The sequence below is a fragment of the Emys orbicularis genome, chromosome 4 (assembly GCF_028017835.1).
Source record: "Emys orbicularis isolate rEmyOrb1 chromosome 4, rEmyOrb1.hap1, whole genome shotgun sequence".
In the NCBI taxonomy this organism is placed as follows: Eukaryota; Metazoa; Chordata; order Testudines; family Emydidae; genus Emys; species Emys orbicularis.
The window spans coordinates 70366380-70388472 of record NC_088686.1 but is presented as its reverse complement, the minus strand read 5'-3'; the positions used below and the strand labels follow the sequence as shown (position 1 = coordinate 70388472).

General features: G+C 46.4%; 1 protein-coding gene across 1 annotated transcript in view; it reads left to right on the top strand.

The window, feature by feature from the left end:
• Positions 1-22093, top strand: part of GALNT16 (polypeptide N-acetylgalactosaminyltransferase 16) — a 123557-nt gene that overhangs the window by 71343 nt on the left and 30121 nt on the right. Inside the window, exons 3-6 of the mRNA XM_065403230.1 lie at positions 4315-4452; positions 10203-10301; positions 17776-17843; positions 21528-21593. Of these exons, the coding sequence (XP_065259302.1) occupies positions 4315-4452; positions 10203-10301; positions 17776-17843; positions 21528-21593 (371 nt within the window). The remainder of the gene's footprint in view (positions 1-4314; positions 4453-10202; positions 10302-17775; positions 17844-21527; positions 21594-22093) is intronic.

The window sequence follows — 22093 nt, the reverse complement described above, 5'->3', positions numbered from 1 at the left end:
TTGTGGTCAAACACCACCCAAAACTCTTCCAACCAGCTCCCACTGGCAAGTTCTCTGATGACTCACTGGGGAGGGTTTGCAGCAGAGGGCCTTAGGAACCTTGGGATAAGATAGTAAATGCCCACAGAAGCTGGAGTTCTGATTCAGGTCTGTGGAGTGCAGTATGGACACACCAGCATGGTTGTGAGGCCTGAGTTTCCACTACAGTGCGGATGTTCTAGCGCAGGCTTGAAAACACAAGTTCACAAACCCGGGCCCCGCAGACTCGGACTGTGTGTGCAGTGCAGACATACTCTCAGTCTTCAGAGCTGACAATTATCAGCACTAAATTGACTTAAAAATGTTTATAATAAAAACAGAGTAGGCAGAGAGCATGTCTGTTTCAAAGCCAAGATAAGATCTGGGAAGGGGACACCTGAACCTTCTACTTTGCACACCCTCTCTATGTGATAATGAGTGGGTGAACCTCAGTAGGTATGATGTGAAGGGCATCTGAAACAATGTAAAATATTATGCAAACAATATTGGAACCTCAGGGTTTTGGTTCAGTGTTCAGTTGAAGTTCTGGGTGAAGGACAAAGTCAGATTTCATTATATTTCAATAGGTTTTCCTGGCCTTACTAATTTAGGATCTGCTTCTGCTCCTACTGAAGTTAGTGGGAGATGAGAACGCCTATTTATTTTCCTAGACATTTTAGTTGTGCAAAGAATACATAATCAGGCTCTTAATGTTACAAAGGGGATAAAAGGATACTGACTGAGGATGAAAAACTAGAAACAATTTTGGCTAAAAAACATTCCAAATGTTTTTATTTATACAACAGATTTAAAAAGTAATAATGTGAGACTCATAATCTCTAGATGACTTACTTGTAGCCATTTATCCTTAAATTAAATGGCTCTTAAGGGGTTGTTACCACTGCCCGAACCATGTGCAATGTTCATGCATCTATAATGCTAGAGAATGAAAGCAGCTGTTACCCTCCCAGGGCCTGGAAGTGCAAAACTAACTATTGGAGGGACATTGAGTGATTGCGGAACATTTAAAGAGACATGCTCAAATGGCTTGTGCCTGGAATTTAAGCTGTGTTTTTGGGGAGTATGTCAGTTTTACCAAACCTAAAAGGAATGGAAATTTAAAAAGAAAAAAGAAGTTTCAAAGTTTGTTATGACTAGTGAAAATTTCCCCTCCAGTGTTTGAAATTCAAGAGCATGAGGTTGTTTGAAAACCAGGATGTGAAACTGACTGTATACATCTCTAATATTTTTTTGAATCACACTACGCCCTTGGAATCAATTATATCTTTTGGCAATGAGTTCCACCAGTTACTTTTTCAATATAATGCATAGTTATTTCCTTTTATTGATAAGTTTGTTGCCTTTCAATTTTATCGAACATCCACTTGCTCTTGTAGTATGAGAGAAAGTAATCTGAGCACCTGACTGACGTTCACTATAGCATTCGTTGTCTTCTGGACCTTTATTATGTCCCCTCTTCTATTCATCTCCTTTCCAAACTAAGCAATCTTAATCTTTTTAACTTCTCCTCAACCCTGTAATAATTTTTGTCATCCACCGCTGAAAGTTTTCTATTGCTGCTATATCATTTTGGAGATTGGTTTGACAAAACTTACACTCTCACCATGAAAAAATTATTTATATAATGGCATTGCAGTAGTTTCAGTATTCTCTGTCTCTTTCTTCATGTATTCCAATATGTCGCTTACTGTTTTCCCACCTCTGCACATCAAGTGCGGGATTTCCTTGATCTGTCCACGGGGATGTTCAGGTACTTACTCTGAGTGGTTATAGTCAATTTAGAATCCATCAGTGTGCATGAGTAATTCAGTTCCTTCCAGGGTTTATTCCAGGGTTTATTACCGTGTACTTGTCCACACTGAATTTCATAGATTCATAGATTCATAGATTCTAGGACTGGAAGGGACCTCGAGAGGTCATCGAGTCCAGTCCCCTGCCCGCATGGCAGGACCAAATACTGTCTAGACCATCCCTGATAGACATTTATCTAACCTACTCTTAAATATCTCCAGAGATGGAGATTCCACAACCTCCCTAGGCAATTTATTCCAGTGTTTAACCACCCTGACAGTTAGGAACTTTTTCCTAATGTCCAACCTAGACCTCCCTTGCTGCAGTTTAAGCCCATTGCTTCTTGTTCTATCCTCAGAGGCTAAGGTGAACAAGTTTTCTCCCTCCTCCTTATGACACCCTTTTAGATACCTGAAAACTGCTATCATGTCCCCTCTCAGTCTTCTCTTTTCCAAACTAAACAAACCCAATTCTTTCAGCCTTCCTTCATAGGTCATGTTCTCAAGACCTGTAATCATTCTTGTTGCTCTTCTCTGGACCCTTTCCAATTTCTCCACATCTTTCTTGAAATGCGGTGCCCAGAACTGGACACAATACTCCAGCTGAGGCCTAACCAGAGCAGAGTAGAGCGGAAGAATGACTTCTCGTGTCTTGCTCACAACACACCTGTTAATACATCCCAGAATCATGTTTGCTTTTGCCTTCAAGTTGCCCAGTTATCTAGCTCTTTCACAGTTCTCTCTGAAGTCTTGGGGTTGCTTCCTTTTGGAAATGGCAGGAAATTTGGCACCCTAAATCTTCAGAATCCTCCAGGATCTGCAGAGGCTTTAGGTCTCTGTGTTGCTTCCCATCCCACCTGTATGACAGTACAACTCCTGCAATAGCTGTGCTACTAGGGACTACTCCATAGGCTGTTGACCTCAGGCACCCTCTAAAGGGGAGTCCCATTGCAGAAACAGAAACCTGATCAAGACTAACACTGAGGAAATCAGAATTAATGTACACAGGGGATCACCCACCTCTGTGGGGTTAGGAGAAGGTGGGAATGATGCCATAGAATCCACCCTTCTGTGTTTTCCCACAGAGCTGGGATCCTACAGATTTCCATCGCTTCTTCGCACAGAAGTAGAGAAAACTATTTGGCCATTATATCCAGCTGTGCATGGCATGGCTTGTGCCATCAGACTCTGCTGCTGCATATAATTTGTTCTGGTTTTTAAACTCCTAATGTTGCACAGACACCAATAGTCCCTTTGTGTTTTTAAGCAAATAGTTACCACTGTTTTTTCTCTGCAACCAAAACCTCTGTCTGCTCCAATGTTTTTCAGTGGGGGCTGAAGCTATGTCCTTGTCTTGCTCCACTCCTAGTGTCTGTATTGATAGTTGTCAAATGTCGGCATTATGCTGTGTTGGACATGTAATTGTGCAATCTGCATTCTTGGAAAAGCAAGCTAATACCTAAGATTGCTACATGGACAGAGGCGGTGAAATCTGTACCTGTTCTGTGAACAGAGAATGTAATTCAGGTTCCAGGACTGTCATGCTGGCACCTGAAGCCCAGCATTAAATTCACTCCATGTGACTGTGGGAGCCATTATTGACAACTGGCTCATCAATGGCTTTTCTCAACCACTTTAAAATTATTTTTCTTTGACCATATCAGCTGGAATCTGCTGGCAAAACCACATCCCCTGTGAGCTGGGAGAGCGTTCAGGCAGATGGAGTCTAGCCCACTCTGTGTAATAGGTGCTAAACATGATTTGGCCCTGTCTACACTGGCAGCCAAACTATTTTCAACCCAAGTGGGAAGTGGGATGTGTTGATGACATGTCAACGCTGAGTCATAGTGTTGACAGGACTTCTGTTCGGGTTCTTACACAGCCCTCATCACCATTGTATCTGCGCATCTGCCAGAGTGCACTAGGGGTATGTGCACTTGGAGATGAGTCTCAGCTCGAGGAGACATACTTGTGCGTGCTCTGATCGAGCCAGAACGCTAAAAATAAATGTAGCTGCCGCAGTGCGACTGGTGGGAGGGTCTAGCTGCCCCGAGTACGTACGCATCTGAAACGCTAGGCACATACTCAGGGCGGTTAGCCTAGGCTGACCAGACAGCAAGTGTGAAAAATTGGGACGGGGGTGGGGGGTAATAGGAGCCTATATAAGAAAAAGCCCCAATTATCGGGACTGTCCCCATAAAATCGGGACAGCTGGTCACCCTAGGTTAGCCTCTCCAGCCGGTCATGCTACGCTCTGCTTTTTTGGCATGCTAGCTGGATGAGAGCGCAGGTCTGTCTCCTCATGCTGGGAATCACACTGCCAGCTCCAAGTATAGGAAAGCCCTCAGTGACGTGGCTGTGTGTGTCATTGTGTGTCACGCTGAATTTACTTCCGACAAGTTAGTATGCCCCTCTCCCATGTGCTCTGACACGCGTGTCTGTTCTAGGTGACCAGAGTCCCCCAAGCAGAGAAGAGCAGCCTGAGGGGTTTGGATGAAAAGGCTTACCTGTCCTCCAAGCTGCTGAAGGCCGGAGAAGACCCATATCGACAACATGCTTTTAACCAGATGGAGAGCGACAAACTCAGCAGCGACCGGCCCATTCGGGACACAAGGCATTACAGGTACCACACTACCCTTGTTCAAAGCCAGGGCCACCTTCTTGTGCTGAGGACCCTCGGTTCCCGTTACCCCTGACATCCCTGTGTTGTCATGCCCCCTGTTAGTGAAGAACAGTTTGTGTGCATTGGCAGGGTCTCCCTTTCACCTAGCTTTCTGTCTCTCCAGCAGGATATTGGGGGTCTTGAATGAAAACACAAAGACTTCTGCTATTCCAGCCCTGCACTACCCCCCATTGCTGTGCTGTGCCAATAGCCTTAACCCAGACCTCCAGCTCCATCTTGTTATTTCAGCCCTGCATAGCCCTGTCATTGCAACTCGAACCGCCCAACCTGCACCTGTCCTTCTTGACTCCTCCCACAGATTTCCCAGTGAACATCCATCCCGACCTGCAACACACTCTGTTAGTCCAGACCTGCCCTTCTTACCGAACACGCCTCACCTCTCATGCCCTCAGCCTCTCTGGCCTGCAGTGTTTTGGAGCAGCGAGAGCCAGTCTTTCCACACTGTGTGGTGGGTTTGGGATGTGTGCAGATGGGGTTCAGATGAGACCAACACATTTATTTACTATTCACACCAGACATTTTTCATACATTTTGCAAAACACCCACACTCCTGGCTTTATTTCACGGTGGGGAAATTCATTCTGCTGACTAACATTCTCCTTAAGCCATTAATATCTTCACTGTGTTAACTGGTACAATGAACTTCCATTTCTATAGTACCTTTCACTAGAACATGTAACACGGAGCTTTGATGACTGTATGTTTGATGATGGCAGGTGTGGTATAAGGGCCTGAATAGAAATAGGCCCACTCTACTCACTTCTGAAATGAACCTTTGGGGTGGAATGCAGACGCTGCCTGACACTGCACAGCAACGGTACCCAACAGATTAGGGCAAGAAGGGAAACTGCATAGGAAATGTATGGAGCAAGGGAGTAATTACCTAAACTAGAATCAGCACTCCAGGGTTAACAGCCACAGTCTTACCCTTGGCGCTGTTGGACCTTTTGTGACTGCAGGTGGTCAGGATCTTGGCTACATACCTCCTCTGAAAGATGGCTCCTCCAGCAGCACAGAACTCCGCTCCAAGCACCGTGCTAGGGATTGGTTCATTAATGACACAAAGGCAACAGTGCCACATATGGAATTAACAACATACCACTTCCTGCTCTGTTCTCTGTTAATCAGCTTTTGTGCTCTGTCATAGAAATGGGTGCAGTTCACTGGTGAATTATTGTTTATCTATTCTGATTGCTGTAGCACCCAACATGTAGTAGGTGTTTCTAAAACAGAGGAAAACAGTCTCTGGGTTTAACAGCAAACAGTCTAAGGAAGAGAATACACAGTGATTCCTGTAAACCTAAGGCCAGATCCAAGGCCCCTTCTTCATCCACTTTGTGCTGCTCTCACAGCTCTAACAGGGCAGCTGGGGATAACTCTTGCAGAGGGGAATCCCTGGGGCTAGGTCCACACTGCAGGTGGGAGCTGTGATTCCCAGCATAGTTGCTGCAGCTCAGCTCGAACTAGCACCTAAATATAGCAGGGTGGATATTGCAGCACTGGTGACAGCTTGGGCTAGCCATCCAACCAGCCCCCTGGGTCCAAGCTTGGGCGGCTATCCCGAGCTACCACCCGTGCCACAACATCCACACTGCTATTTTTAGGCACTACCTTGAATTGAGCTAGTGCAAGTCTGTCTACCTGAGCTGGGAACCGCAACTCCTAGCTGCAGTATAGACACATCCTGAGTGACATCAAGTCAGTGTAGGTGGCTGGCCCTCCCCTCCAGTGCAGTGGTTATTCTGGAGGCATGTTGGGGCAGAATGGGGCATGTCAGGTTACACTGTGCTGTGGCAATCCTAGGCTAATGGAACACCCCCGGAGAGCCATTCCAGATTGTACAAGTTAGAAAATCCCTAAGGCTGCTCTTGCTTGTGCCAGGAGATGAACTGGCCCCTGGCTGCCTTAAAGATCACAGGTCAAAAGGCCATCTATGACTCTTCTCTTTCCTCAGGCCCACAAGTAGAGCTGAGACATGCCTGAACTTGTGGCCCATAGTTCATACAGTTTTTCAATCACTTAGGGATCCTTTGGATAAAAGAGACTAATGTTATTCTACCCAGCACAAAGAGAGGCCGAACCTTTTCATATCGGCTTCTTCCTCCCCTGTTGTGACTCTGAAATTTGCTGAGGAGCTGGGAACCCCTTTCCAAAGAAGCATAGACAAATCTCTATACTTGCCCACATCTTGTCACCTTAAATAGCCTTAAAAAAAACAACCCACCTGAGTTATTTTAAAGCAATAATAAATACAGTATGTCTCCTGCCTGGTCACAAGTCTTCCACTTTGTCTTGATCAGGGCTTCTTTATATGCCTGAAAATTGTTGTAATAAGCCACTGTCACAGTAGTAAAATTCGGTGAGGAAAAAAATAGTCAGCGCTTAGAATAGTCGTAAACAATAGCAATAAACTTGAGGGGAAAGAATGGCAACAGTTTAGTAATAGCCATAAAACAATGGTAATAAATGCTGTAATAAAAATAGAGCTAATAAGTCATGGGAAGAAGTCAGTTATTTCCCCTAGGTCCTGGGGTGGATTCAGTCTAAATGTGGCCTTGCTTAGCCAAAAATGTCAGGCCCCAATCCTGAGGATGGGAATTTGATCCGAAATGTGAGAGTCTGAATTGGCCAATGTTTGTCATTGCCACAAACTTGGGTGGCAGGGGCTATGGAGGAGCAGATCAGCCCAAATCTATCATTCCCAGAACATGGCAGAGGCTGGATCTAGAATTCGTGGGCTCATGCTGGATGGGTGGGGCGGATCTCACAGTCTTTGCTGCGGTAGCAAAGAAAATTCAAAGTCTTGGATGGAGGAGATAGTGCCCTGACCTAATGGTTTTATGAAATCTTGATGCATTATCTCATAAGAAGAAGGTCTGGGAGAGTAGCCTATTGCTACTAAATTATCAGTGGCCGGGAATACTGTGGCTGCAGCATTCTCAGACCCGGGAAGGAAGGGGGAGCACCCCATTTCACTTAACAGAGACTCCTCTGGCTTAATGAGCTTGGAAAAAATGGTTGTTGCAAGGGCCTTCATGAGGAGGGAAGTTGCTGGGGGGAATCCATAAGGCTTTGTTAAATCACCCCCTCCACAAGGGAAGAGCTCATACAGAGTACATTATTATTGCTTTGCATTAGTAGTGCTGTTGGTATATAATTCAGCTTTTCAGGTTCCCTTCTTTTCTCATCTCAACGTTTTGTTTGTAACTACTATAAATAGCCACACATTCCACATCAGAACACCAAACTGGAATTCTGGCACAAACCAAGCTGAGTTCAAAGGTCACAAGCAAAACATATATGGTGTGCTGCAGGAGAAAACAGATACTCGGAGTTGTGGGAATGAATCCTTGTTCTCCTGGGGTGTAAGAAACCCTGGTACAAACTCACCCTAGGCTAAATCTTGGCTCTTAGTGAGTGAATAGATTTGTGTGTCTGTCATGTCAGTAAAGTCAGATGAGAGCGTGTTTTTCATTCAAAGAAATTTAAACCTCCTCATCCCCTAGCATTTTTGTGTGGTTTCAGATTTTATGCTGGCTTCTAGTGAAGCAAATTCCAATTTTGATACAACCTTCCATTTGGCAACACTGTAATATCTTGATCCTGATATTTTCCTGGTAGTGTAGAGGAATCATTTTCCATTGCCAAGCAGAGATGTTAGTGGTTGAAAGAGAAGCCATTGCCCGTGGGCAGAACTTTAACAAATAATGACAGTGCTTTCCCTTCTCTAGGGCCTGGTATCCGAGGATCTCAAAGTGCTTTACAAACCCTAACCACTGAAACCTCCCAACTATGCGATGTAGATACTGTGACATACTAGGGTACAATCCAAACTAATGAGTAGCTGTGTCACCCCTACTCTCTAACCTGAGGTGCCCTTTACAATGCTTTGGTGCTGTAGCCTCCAGCCTTGACTGCTCACAAACAGCCTCCAGCCTGCAAGTCACTCCCAGCTATGTCTGTGTGTGTGCTGCAGCCAGCCAGCCGCACCTTGGCATTTACCAGCCTTAGTTATACTGCAAGGTGACCCCAACACACTCCAGGCCCTAGATTTCCCCCCGGAAGTGTATGTCCTATACTGTCAAGCACAGCCTTCTTCTGGACAATCCAAATTTATCTAAAGTCTGTTATTTCTTTAATAGAAATAATATGCACATAACTTGAAACCCTAAATGGAGTTTCCCAATCACTTCAGTTTAAACACTGCATTAGATAAAACAATAAAACAAGTTTATTAACGACAAAGAGACACATTTTAAGTGAGTACAACTAAGGAGGTATAAAAATCAGAAATGTTTACAAGAAAATAAAGTTAAAACACTATTGGTGCCTAGCTTAAAAGCTATATCAGATTCAAGCAGTTTCTCAGCATATGCTTTCAGCAGTCTTATTGACCAAACTTCATAGGTCAGGACCCCTTCTCCCATAGTTCAACGAATGCTTCCTTTGTTGCTTCTGGTGCTGTGAATGTAATGGGCAGGGAAAGAGAGGGAGGGTGCCTTGGGATGTTTGTCCTTTTATTGTCAGTCCTTCTTTTGGAAAATATTTCCAGCTGGGTATCAGGAGAAAAAAAGTCTACATGGCAGGATGTTCCCTGCTGCTTTTTTTCCACCTGTTTGAGCTTCCTTTGCCCCCCCCCTTCCTGCTTGATGACTGTTTACTGCTTAAATGCAAATTAAGCAGAGCACACATTCCTTTGTTTGAGACAGACCAGTTTGCCAACCAGAGGCTTGGTCTATCCTATAAAGTTAGGTCGACGTAAGGCAGCTTACATCGACCTAACTCTGTAAGCGTCTACACTAAAATGCAGCTCCCACTGAAGTAACTTGCCTGCTAAACTGCCTTAATAACTCCATCTCCGTGAGAGGCATAGCACTTAGGTTGATGTAGTTAGGTCAAGGCAGTGTCAGTGTAGACACTGCATTGCCCCCATCGACTGTTGCTGCCTTTCAGAAGCTATTCCACAATGCCCAACCTGACAGTTAAATTCCTGGTGAGGACATGCACCGCTGACACAAAGAGCCTACTATGGACATGCAAAAGGGATTTAATTACTGCAATGGCTGTACGTCGACATAACTTAGGTCCACTTAATTTTATAGTGTAGACTTGCCCTCAGTTTGGAACATGTGTTAATAACACCATACAGTGGAATCTTATAACTTCAAAAACAGTGTTGCCACACATATTTTATCAGGACAATAATGAACAACGAATTATGAGTTTTCAAATGATACCTTACATGACCTATTTTGTACAAAGATGATTACAATAGTGTGTAGCGTGTGGATGCAGGGGTACATTCTGTCACAGATACTTATTATCCCTGTTCTACACAGGGGGAAACAGACTTTAATCAACTCGCTCAAGATCACACAGCAAGTCAGTGGCAAATCCAGTACTCCTGAGACCCAGTCCCTTGCTTGAACCACTAGACCTCACTCACTCCCAGTATTGTAGGTCAGGCTGCAGTACAGTCAGTGTCTTTTTCTTTTTAGTACTGAACTTTTATCCTATTGTCCTTCTTAACCCCATTGAGCTCAGCAGAGGCTCCCGCGGTAGGCTGGCAGTGTGGTGTTTGCAACCCCTGTGCCACACTCGGCTGTTTTTCTTGGGAAATTCCAGGCATCTCGCGCAAAGGGCTGCTGTGTATTGTATCTGGTTTGAATGTTTGCCCTCCCATGTTTCAGATGTGCCTCTGTGCGCTATGACGCAGACCTGCCAGCAACCAGCATCATCATCACCTTTCACAACGAGGCTCGCTCCACCCTGCTCCGCACAGTGAAGAGGTAGGTACCAGTGGGAGAAATGGCTCTTAACCCTCAGGGAACTGTTTGGTTGCTGGTCTAGGGATCTGAGATGGCTCCTGGCAGTAAAGAGTAAGGCGGAAAAGTCCCCAAATGCAATGGGCCCCCCCTCCAGGTGGTTTCTGATCTGACCATGAGGTCAGCATCCGGCAAGAGGACAGGAGGTTGGCCAGGTGTATGTGTCTGCAAGGGTCATGCAGGGAACTGTGTGTGTCGGGGGGCAGTTAGACAGGGAGTTTGAGGGAACTGTTAGCAGCAGGGAGGAGGCTGTTTGGGTTAGGCCCACAAACACTTTCAAGGGGCAGCCAGGCAGGGAGTGTGAGGGAAGCTGAAGGGAAGACAGACTATTGGAGGTGTTTTCAGGAGGGAGATAAAGGAGTTGGGGGGGCAGTCTCAGGGAAGAATCAGCAGCTAGGTCCTAGCTGGGTCATATATTGTAGTAATGCTTCACACTGGGGTGCAGCAGGAGTCTGTTTCATGGGAGGAGGGAGGGGCACAGACGGCATGTCTGAGTGTTTGGAGTGAAAGGTGATGGCATTGAAGTCTGATGGAGACTAGGCCCCTGTCACCTGATACAACACTTGGAATTGCTCACTGATGGAACAGCACTTGACTCCATGGCAAATCCCTGGCTAGGCTTGTGTACAGCCCCTGCCAACCAGAAGCCCCCCAGTCCAACAATGTATGGGGCTCTCTCCCCTCAGCCACAGTGGTAGCCAAAAGCAAACAGGTGCATCAGGTGGGGCGGCTCTGAGTGTGGGAGTAGCCCCTAGCAGGTGGGAGCATGAAAATATCTGCTGCTATTCATACAGCAAAGAAATATTTCCACCAGCTCCTTTCCTTCCCCCAAATCCCTTTCCCTACTGCAGAGCCCAGTATTTAGTAATAAAGGTTCTCTACCTTTATTTTTCCAGAGACTGTGCCCTCTGCCCTCTCTGAGATATCAAATACTCACTCAAAAGCTCCCTGAAGCAGAGAACCAGCCCAGGGAAAAGCCTCCCTCTCCTGTGGAGACTGGCCGAAGAGAAAGAACAGCTCAGCTGGAAAGTTCAGCTGAGGGTACCTTTAGTAGGAATGCAGCGTTCATTGGCACTGGTTCTCTCACTGAGTCCCGAGGGCTTGCAGGGGTTTGCTTTGTGAATAAATAACAGACTCTTTCAAGTGTGCTGGAGCTGGACTCATGGATAGAAGTCTGGCTTTCTAAGTCTCTTCCCAGTTTGGGGCCACCTGGTTTCCAGAGGTCTGAATGTGCCACGCTGGGCATGAGTTATTGCTGTGCGTATAATTGCTGCTGAGTTGCCTACCCAGGCAGTGCACCCACCACTGTGTCATTATAGTAAAGCACGTATGATATATCAAGTATGAAAGGGACTCTTCTAGTCTATTTATCACTTGTGAGTCTGCAGAGGACCACAGTGATATTAAGCAAGGGGAGGCATAAAATTGCACCAGCTACTTTTTTTATGGCATCTGGTCAGGCTTCCAGAACAGCTTTAGGTCTAAAATTGCAGCAGGTATTTTGGGCCCTGTATGATAATAGGGCTTGATTGGTTAGATAACTAATCAAAATTAACCATTCAAGGAGCACCTGTTGAAAGTTCTATGTAATTAAATGTTTATAACAGAGTACTTATTTTTTCCTAAACAGAACTTAAGTGATTTTAGTTGCACGTTGGGGATGATGAATGAGGAATTGGGGCTGAAGGAGAATAATTGATGAAAATAAATGACAATAAGGACAACATTTTCAAAAGCAGCCATTGGTTTGGGTACCCAACTTGCCATTTTGGGCCTGATTTTCAGAGGTGCTGAGAACCTGCACTTACAGTTGATGTCCATGAGAGCTGTGGATGCTCAAAACCTCTGAAAACAGGACCCAGATATCTCAAGTTGGGCATCCAAAATGGTGGCTGCTTTTGAAAATTTCAGCTTTACACTAGGTAATTTTAAGAAGAACTACACAAGGGTGGTACCACTAGTTCAGCTGAGCCTGTGTGAGACTGGTGGGAGCCCTCCTCTAGACAAGGCTCCCAGAGCCAGATGCATTTTTACCACATTGGTTAAAATTGTCTACACAGGGGATCCCATCAGGGCTAACACAGATTCATGTGAATTGGTGGCACTGCTGGAGGGAATTTTTTCCTAAAGTTCCCTAGCATAGAGAAGACTGTTCTGTGCATGGCCTTGTGATTTGTTTAGCAAGCAAATGCTGCTGGTTCAAGGCATACAAGCTGTTTAGGCCACAAGGATTTGTTTTCAGCTTAGAGGTAGCTGTGGAGGAAGAAACAGAGTCTGATGCCTGGATAAAGAGACCAAACGAGAGACTAATTAGATAGGGAATGCAGAAAAGAATTAGAAATAGTCTGGATGCCAGCAGGTATTAAAGTGGCATCTCAAACAGTTTGCCTGCTGGCATCCTTTGATGTGCAGAAGATATCTGTGCTGGTCTGCTTGACATCTGTTGCTCTGCAGGAGACAGCTGTCACTCATGAACTGTTTTCTCACTTGACATGCCCTGCTCTGCAGGAGATGGCTGTCATTCATGGACTGCTCGCCTGCTTGGTATCTCTGCCTTGCTAGTCATTAAGTGAAATTACCAGTTTCTGCCATGCTGGCCAGTACCGCTGACACAATGAGGCCTTATATGGATGGAAAACAACAGCTGTGTTGTCTATTTTTTATTTACTGATTTTTAGGGTGTGTGGATGCCAATTGTCTGTGAATACAAATGTATTGGGTGTATATTTGTTGTATAAGATAACAGGGCTGTCAGTAGTTCAGTGCCCATGCTAAGTGATTGTGTAAATTCTGGTGGAAACAATGCCGTAGAATACAAATGTATTTTGTGCAACACCTTTCATACAAGCTGCATCCCAATATGCTTTGGCAAGTTCAATAAATAAGGGCAGATAAAGAGAGAAATTCAGAGTAAAAGAGGAAAGGGATGTATTTTCTGGTGAGATTTGAAATGAAATGGAGAGTCTGTGAGCCAGAGAGAGATAAGAAGGAGGATTATATAGATGGTCAGATCTGCAGAGGAGAAGACTCACACGTCAGCATTGCTGATACATCCATGATGAGGCAGCGAGAGGACACTGATGCTGAATAAACAGAGGGAGCAATGAGAGGAGTAGAGAGACATGAAGTGCATTGGGGTGGGGATGGGGGGTGGAACAGACTGAAGTTGGTCCATGTTTCAGACACGAGGAAATTTCAAACTGGATTTTGAATAGTAGTAATGCTTAGCTCTTTTATAGCACCTTACATCTGAATTAACATTAACTCATTTTCATGGCACTCTTGTGAGGAAGAGAAATATTATTCCCTGTTATCTACACAGGGGAAATATTGGAAGTGTTATAATCCCCATTTTGGAGATGGAGAAAATTAGACACAGAGAAGTTAAGTGTCTTGCCGGGGGGCACACAATAGGTTAGTTGCAGAACTGAAATTAGAATTGAGGAATTCCTGACTCCCAGCCCTATTTGCAGTCCACTAGATCATAGTACTGCTAATGAGGAAATCAGTGGAAGTGTTGATGAAAAGGGTGTGATGTGTTTGTTTCCTTTTGCACATGTTGGAGTCTGGAGATCTGGAACTTGTGGATAAAACCGTTGTGGAAGTTGTAGTCATAAAGGTGAGGGGAGAAGAATGCCAAGACAAGGGTTTCAGCAGAGGTAGGATCAGGGAATACACAGGCAATACTGTAGAGGAGGCAGGAAAATTTAGATGATAGGTGGGGCTAGACCAGTCTTGTTAAATATTTTCTCTAACAAAGTGATAAACTGCCTGGGCCTGGTTCTCCACTGCCTTTCGGCTTGTGGTCACTGACACCTATGAAGAGAGGGTACAAAATGGTACCATTTTGATTTGGGTGCATTTTACACTTACTTTACACAGGTGCGAATTACTACCCAAAGCACAAGGTAGTCCTGCACGTGAAACTTGCAAATGACAGTGATTTGGGAGAAATTGCAATCATCAGAGAAAACAGAAAAGTAATGCTAAGGGATCCAGAGAGGGTTGAAATGTGAACCAGATGTAGCAAATGAGATCTGGCTTGGAAAAATGCAGGCTGAGACATCTAGGGAAATATAAGCTGAAACACAAATATTCATGGGCAGGCATGTGGAAACATAACTCTGAAATAGAGTGGGATGAGATAGTGAACAGCAAAGCAGTTATGTGTTTGCAGGGTGAGATAGCAGTAAAAAAGCCAATGCAACATTAGGCTCTGTTAACCTAGGTGTGTTGGTTTTTAAATAATAATCTCACACTCCTCTCCTCTTTATGGTCCTGATCCAGCAAGGTACTTGAGTAGGTACTTAACTTTAAGCACGTGATTAGTCCCATTGAAGACTGGGAATTTGTTCCATGCTTAGGGGGCATTATGGAAGAAGGCCTGAGTGGGCAGAGGAAGCAAAGTGGTTGGTGAGGCCCACATTGTTGACAGTGAAAAGCAGGTAAAGGGAGACATAAGGAACGAGACTCACAATGTAGATCTGATTGGAGCTGCACAGGGGCTTGAAGGTGAGGATGAGAAGTTTGAACTGGCTGTGGGGAGTGACGAGGTGCTAGGGGAGGGATTTGAAGAGGCGAGGGAGGTGGTTGAATTGACAGGTGTGGAAGATAATTTTAGCAGTTGCATTTTGGACAGGTGGTGGGGACTTGAGAAAGCCAGAAAATTCTCAACACCTCCCTACCAGAAAGATACTGACAAGTTAGAGAGTGATCAAAGAACTGCAGAAATCATTATTAGGGCTTGAGAGGATGGCTTATGAGGACAGATTAAAAGAACTTTGGTAAATTCGTACATCTGAACAATGATGACTAACCCTGATCCCCAAGCGTGGTAGAGCCCCTCATTCCTCCATCTGCAGGGGGTTGGCAATCCTCCCTAGGACAATGGGGCCTGAGTGCCTTGTGCACAGTGCTTCCATCTAGTGGCTGGATGGGGTCCTGGTCCATGACTGGGTCTCCTATGTGCCATGACAATACAAATAATAAATAATAACCACCACCCATGGAATATTATAATATATAACAGGACCACAAAGAAAGATAAACAACACTTTATTTCCAGAAAGGATGGGTAAACTAAACGAAGGGCAATGGAACAGGCAAAGGAGACAAGGATATCAAATAAACAAATAACTAATCAATCCTGCAACACTGAAATCTCACAAACTAAGGGAATCTTTGGAGAGAGCCCTCCAAATTCTCCCCACAGCCTTATTTGGGTGCTGGAGTCAGAGCTCGGCGTAAGGGGTTAGTATCAGCGACGTAGCTACAATGGTGCAAGTGGTGCAGTCGCACCAGGGCCCACAAGGTTATGGAGGCCCAACCAGGCAGACTGTTGCTCCAGCACTTCATCTGGCACATGGGGTTGCAACGCCACTTGCTTAAATTTGGCCCCACTGCCCCTCCAGCACTGCTCAGGTTTAGTCAGGACAAGGGTTGGCCGGGCCAAATTCGAGTGAGTGATGTTGCCACTTGACAATGGGATCACAGAACCACGCAGGTGTAGTCCAGCTGCATCTCCATCATGATACTCCAAACCTGAGTAATGTTATGACCCTGTGTGCCTGGTCACATCATTACTCATCACTCAAATTTGACCCGTACCATGTGAATGCCAGGCGGATGATGGGAGCGGAGTGCTGAGTCAGCGGGGAGGGGAAGGGGGATAGTGAGTGGCCAGGAAGGTCCTGGGGGCGGTGGGTGAGGGGCAGGGGCAAGTGGTTGAGGGATGTTGGGGGGCGGTGGTGAAATTGAGAATGGGAACGTTTTGGCTGAATATCAGGAAAAGCTGAGTGACAGTTAAAGCTATAGGGCTGTGGAACTGTCTCACCCAAGTGATGTGAAGGAAGTCCCATCGTGTGGGAGTTTGGATACACAGTACATTGGGCAAAGCACTAGAAAATGTACTGCTGGGAGCAATCCTGCCCAGGTCACTATATGACTGAATAACAAACCCTTAGTTAAAGGGTTCTTTACCTCTTAGGGGTATGGAAGGAGAGAGGCAATGCAGTATCTAGTGAGATGCCCAGTATCATGTGTACTGGGCTGACTGCACCTCTGACCCCTCCTGACCTTGTTGAGTGCATCCCTCCTGGTCCCAGGCCTCTAGCCATCACCTAGCTCTGAGTGGAATCGTGATTTTCACATTCTCAGACCGGGCCCTGGCTTGCGGTCCCCTGATACTATCTGTGATTACCTCAGCAGGTCTGACTTGTCCAGACCCAGCAATTCTCATCCCTTCTCTGGAGCAATGGCAATAATCAGTGACCAAACAGCCTCCTTAAAGCAAAGTATTAGCTGTTTAGAACTAAAGCTTTTCAGAGGAAAAGAGATTTTAAAGCAATAAAACCAGGGCCGGCTCTGGCTTTTTTGCCGCCCCAGGCAAAAAAGCCTCCTGGCGGGGAGCACAGCAGGGGAAGGCGCTGAGCCCGGCCGCGGCCCCGCTCTCCCCGGCCGGCCGGAGCGCCGGGAGGAGGGCGGAGAGCCCGGCCACGGCCCCGCTCTCCCTGACTGGCCAGAGCGCCGGGGGAGGGCAGCCCCACTCTCCCCGGCCGGCCGGAGTGCCGGGGGAGGGCAGCGAGCCCGCCACAGCTCCGCTCTCCCCTACTGGCCGGAGCGCTGGGAGGAGGGCGGAGAGCCCGGCCGCGGCCCCGCTCTCCCCGGCCGGCCGGAGCGCCGGGGGAGGGCAGCGAGCCCGCTGTGGCTCCGCTCTCCCCGGGTGAGTGCCGCCCCCCTCCAGGTGCCGCCCCAAGCACATGCTTGGTAGGCTGGTGCCTGGAGCCGGCCCTGAATAAAACTAAGCTTATTTTTCCTAAGGCTTACCGTTCCCTGGATATGGGGAGCCCTATGTCAGCCTGTCTCCCTAGGCAGCTGTTGACAAGTGACCCCCTCTTCTCTCCCTGAGAAGCGCTGCTTAACTCTTTAGAGTTCTGTTGATCTCCAGGCAAAACAAGCTTGCATCTTCCTTCTAGACAGGATCCTTGAAGCTACCAGCTTGCCCTGTAGTTTTTCAAGTATATGCTGGGGTGTCTTTATCTAGAGCTATTGTGTTTCTTTGTGGTTTGCTGTTCCCACAGCCGCCTATTAAGTTAGATCAATAAAGTCATATAAGAAATTCTAATAACCCACTATCTTCTACAGTAAGTTTACTTCACTGAACAGGTCATGGACAGTATTCATACCATTATCACATATCAGTATTCATAGAATAAATAAAAATCAGCTTCTTGTCCATCACACCCAGATTTAGGGCGACCAGACAGCAAGTGTGAAAAATCAGGATGGAGGTGGGGGGTAATAGGTGCCGATATAAGACAAAGCCCTGAATATTGGGAATGTCCCTGTAAAACTGGGACATCTGGTCACCCTACTCAGGTTATAAACAGCCTTTGTTTAATAATGGTGAGGTCCTTCTTTCCTTCTTGGATTCCTGCAGTGTTATGAACCGCACCCCTGCCAATCTCATTCAGGAGATCATTCTAGTGGATGACTTCAGCTCAGATCGTAAGTATCAATCCTCAGTCTCCTTCTTTTGCTTTTCTCTCTTTGATTTTCTCCTTCACTCACTCTGTTCTCTTTCCCTCCCTCTCAAAGATTCTCTCTCTTGCTCACTTGCCAGTTGGCAAAAGAAGAAAGAACAGGGAAAGGAGAGAGGCTTTTCTGCACCTAGTTTAGCTTTCACCCATGGCAAAGAGGCCGTGTTTTCCTCTTTCCTATTCTCCTTGTGTGAGGTTGGTAATTCTGGCCAGGTTGCCAGAGTACCCAGTCTGGTCTCATTACCACCTTTTTATGTGTTGTTTAACCCAAATATGGTGAGTGGTGTAGGCCAGCAGTGTCTGATTACATGGGTTAGAGCAGTGGTTCTCAACCTATTTATTATTACTTGGGCCACAGGTTGAAAACCACAGTGCCCCCCTCCCCCACCACCCCGACTCCTATGCCCAGCGCCCCAGCCCATACCCAGAGACTCCTCCACAGAGTGGGGCCAGGAGCGTACCCTGCTGCAGGGCTGAGTGGCAGGGCGGCCCCGGACCCTGCCATCGCACAGGGCAGCCTGGCAGCCCAGACCGTGCCATGCGGGCCCTGAGGCCTTTAGCACACAGCTAGGCCGCAGCTATGTGCTAGTTGGGTCGCATGCAACCCACGGGCAGTGGGTTGAGAACCACTGTGTTATAGAGAGAGACCACAGAGAACTGTTGCAAACTCTCATGTTCTACATACAGACTGGCTTTGCCCTGGGCCCTGGCTGGGATTGTCATGTACCTAGTGCATCCCTGGAGGTAGTTCTGGGTGAGATTTTGCTTCAAGAGGTACCCGACCTCCTCCAGCAACCTGGTGCAAAGCAGGAGTGTATGCTGCACGATCCTGGCTAGCTCCACAGACCAGTGGCTGTGCCCTGACTCCTCCATTCCACCTTTTGGGTAATTTATTCCCCTAAAGGTACTAGGGGATAGTAATCTATGCACTCCCCTGAGCACAGGGCTTGCATTTGATCCTGGCTATTGTATGATGGGGTTGGGGTACAAGGGGCTTCCACAAGGACCCAGGACAATCTAGCACCATGTTTATTATAATAATTAATTATGTCTTCAGACTATTATTATAGTGCTTTATAGCATTTTGTAGTGAATGTCTGCAGTACCCCTGTGAGTTAAGGAAGTGATACTGGCTGCATTTACAGATAAATAGCTTTGCCCAAAATTTTCAAAAAGTGGCCACTGAGTTTGGGTGTCTGAATTCCTGGGTGCCAGCTTGAGACTCCAAGAGCCTGATTTTGAGAAGTGCTGAGCACCCACAACTCCAGTTTGAGGCAATGGGAGCTGTGGGGCTCAGCACCTCTGAAAAGCAGATCCTAAGTGTCTCAAGTTGAGCACCTGACAATTCAAACTCAGACTCAGTTGCCACTTTTGCAAATGTTGGCCTTGAACAGCTTGAGGCCAGATTTTCAAAAGAGCTCAGCCAGAAACTCCCATTTAGGCCTCTAAATAAATGGCAAGATTATCAAAAGTGTCCATCTCCCAGATGCTCCCATTGGTCTCAATGGTAGCCCTTGGGTACTGAGCACTTCTGCAGATCTGGCCCTTGGTTCCTGGGTTTCCCCAAGGACACAGAGAGGTTAGGGTCAGAGCTAGGAGGTGGATTTCTGGGCCCACTCTTGTTACATTCCTGGCGGGTGAATAACCTGAAAAGAGATTCTTGCATTCACCTGAAATGGACCTGTCCATTGCTGGGACACAGTCTTCCCTTGTGACAGATGTCCAGCAATATCTCAATAGTTTTTTACTCAAGAGCTCCTGCCACTACATTTGAATGATACAGCAGCTGCCAAGCTGCCCACAGAAGAGCAATATTTCAGATTGTGTGTCCTTGAAAATGGAAAAAGAGATGCCAAGAGAAGCACTTTGGCTGGTGGCCTTAGCGTATCTCTCCAGAGCACCGAGGCTGTGGGAGGATGATGACAAGAAAAGGGCTCTGCAAGATGCAGAAAAGTGCATGGGATAAAAGAGCTGCTTGTGGGGGGAGGGAGGTGGAGAGGGCTCAGGGGAAATGGGCTTGTGATGGAAACTTTTGCCCCAGTGATATCTGTTAGAGCAGGACTTAGAATCATAGAATATCAGGGTTGGAAGGGACCTCAGGAGGTCATCTAGTCCAACCCCCTGATCAAAGCAGGACCAATCCCCAACTAAATCATCCCAGCCAGGGCTTTGTCAAGCCTGACCTTAAAAACCTCTAAGGAAGGAGATTCCATCACCTCCCTAGGTAACCCATTCCAGTGCTTCACCACCCTCCTAGTGAAAAAGTTTTTCCTAATATCTCAACCTAAACTTCCCCCACTGCAACTTGAGACCATTACTCCTTGTTCTGTCATCTGGTACCACTGAGAACAGTCTAGATCCATCCCCTTTGCAACCCCCTTTCAGGTAGTTGAAAGCAGCTATCAAATCCCCCATCATTCTTCTCTTCTGCAGAGTAAACAATACCAGTTCCCTCAGCCTCTCCTCATAAGTCATGTGCTCCAGCCCCCTAATCATTTCTGTTGCCCGCCGCTGGACTCTTTCCAATTTTTCCACATCCTTCTTGTAGTGTGGGGCCCAAAACTGGACACAGTACTCCAGATGAGGCCTCACCAATGTCGAATAGAGGGGAATGATCACGTCCCTCGGTCTGCTGGCAATGCCCCTAGTTATACAGCCCAAAATGCTGTTAGCCTTCTTGGCAATAAGGGCACACTGTTGACTCATATCCAGCTTCTCGTCCACTGTAACCCCAGGTCCTTTTCTGCAGAACTGCTGCCTAGTCACTCGGTCCCTAGTCTGTAGCAGTGCATGGGATTCTTCTGTCCTAAGTGCAGGACTCTGCACTTGTCCTTGTTGAACCTTGTTGACTTGCCAAAGTGTAGCCTGTGGACCAAATGTATCCCACAGAATTGTAGAGGGACCCCTGTGCCTTATCTCCTCTTTCATGTGGAGATGTGGCCTTCTGAGCCTACATGGCCCAGCATGCATTGCTCCACCGTGAGCTGAGCGAAAGGTCACTCTTACCAGATGCAGTCTGGGATGTGCAACCTTGGTGTTCTGTAATATACTTCATTTAATGCAAATTAGGTGTGACTTGGTCTCCCAGCAAGTTGCCAGTCGGACATCCCTATATTAGACAATGGAAAAGTGTCCCCAAGGAAGATGGTTGAATCACCATGGCTTGGATTAAATAAAACTAAGCTGAAAACTATCCCAGAGAACAGATTGTAGGGAACAACCTTGCATGATCTAGTGGGTGGAGGAAATGGACTAGATCACCTAATAGAGTAGATCTCTTTCCTCCCTAGCTTCTTGGATTCTCTGCACTTGCTCCCTGATGTCCCTCAGTTTCTCCTGCTCCCAATTCTACACCTACAGCATATGCCCCTTTGTTCTTCTGCAGTGCTGAACTCGAACTGGCTGCAGCCTCAGCCCTTCAGCGCAGCTGGGGAGCTTTGGCTCAGCAGCCATGGAGGAGGACTGTCAAGCAAGCCGAGCTCTCTTGGGTACACTTTAGACAATGGGATTAAGGCTATCAGGTTGATTAAAGTGATAGTAAGTGAAAGCAGTGCTTTCCCTGCATGGAGACACATGAGAGCAGTTAATTGGAGCTCTCCACTGAAGCCAAATAATTCATGCATTTGTGCCAAATGTTTTCTCCTTTCCTAAGCTGAGGACTGCCAGCTCCTTACCAAGATCCCAAAGGTCAAGTGTCTACGCAACAGTCGGCGAGAAGGTGAGTGTGGAAAACTTTGCAGGTACCATCTGCTCGCAAAGTCACCCCTTCTGCCCTCCACTCCCCTAGATGCTATTTCTCATGGTTACAATTCATACTTGCAATAAAGGTGAAGCTTTTATTTCCCAATCTGGAGGCTCTGGCAGAGAGAACCTGGGTTATCAATCCTCATGCTTCAGGGCATCTGTTGTTATTTTAAATATTTACGTTATAGTAGTGTCCACAGTCCCCAGTCAGGATCAGGACCCCATTGTGCTAGGAACATATAGGTAGACATGGTTCCTGACCTGAGAGAAGAAGACAATCAAATATTATACATTATATATATACACAGAGAGTTGGGGAAAGCTAATATTTCATATATATAATACATCTACAAATCAAAATGTTGACTTTCCCTAGCTGTCCTAACAGTCCTTCCGCCCAGCCATTTTGTGCTGTCTGATTTCTTATAGCCATTGCAGCACAAGTGGGTCTTGAGAAGAGATTTGACGGAAGTG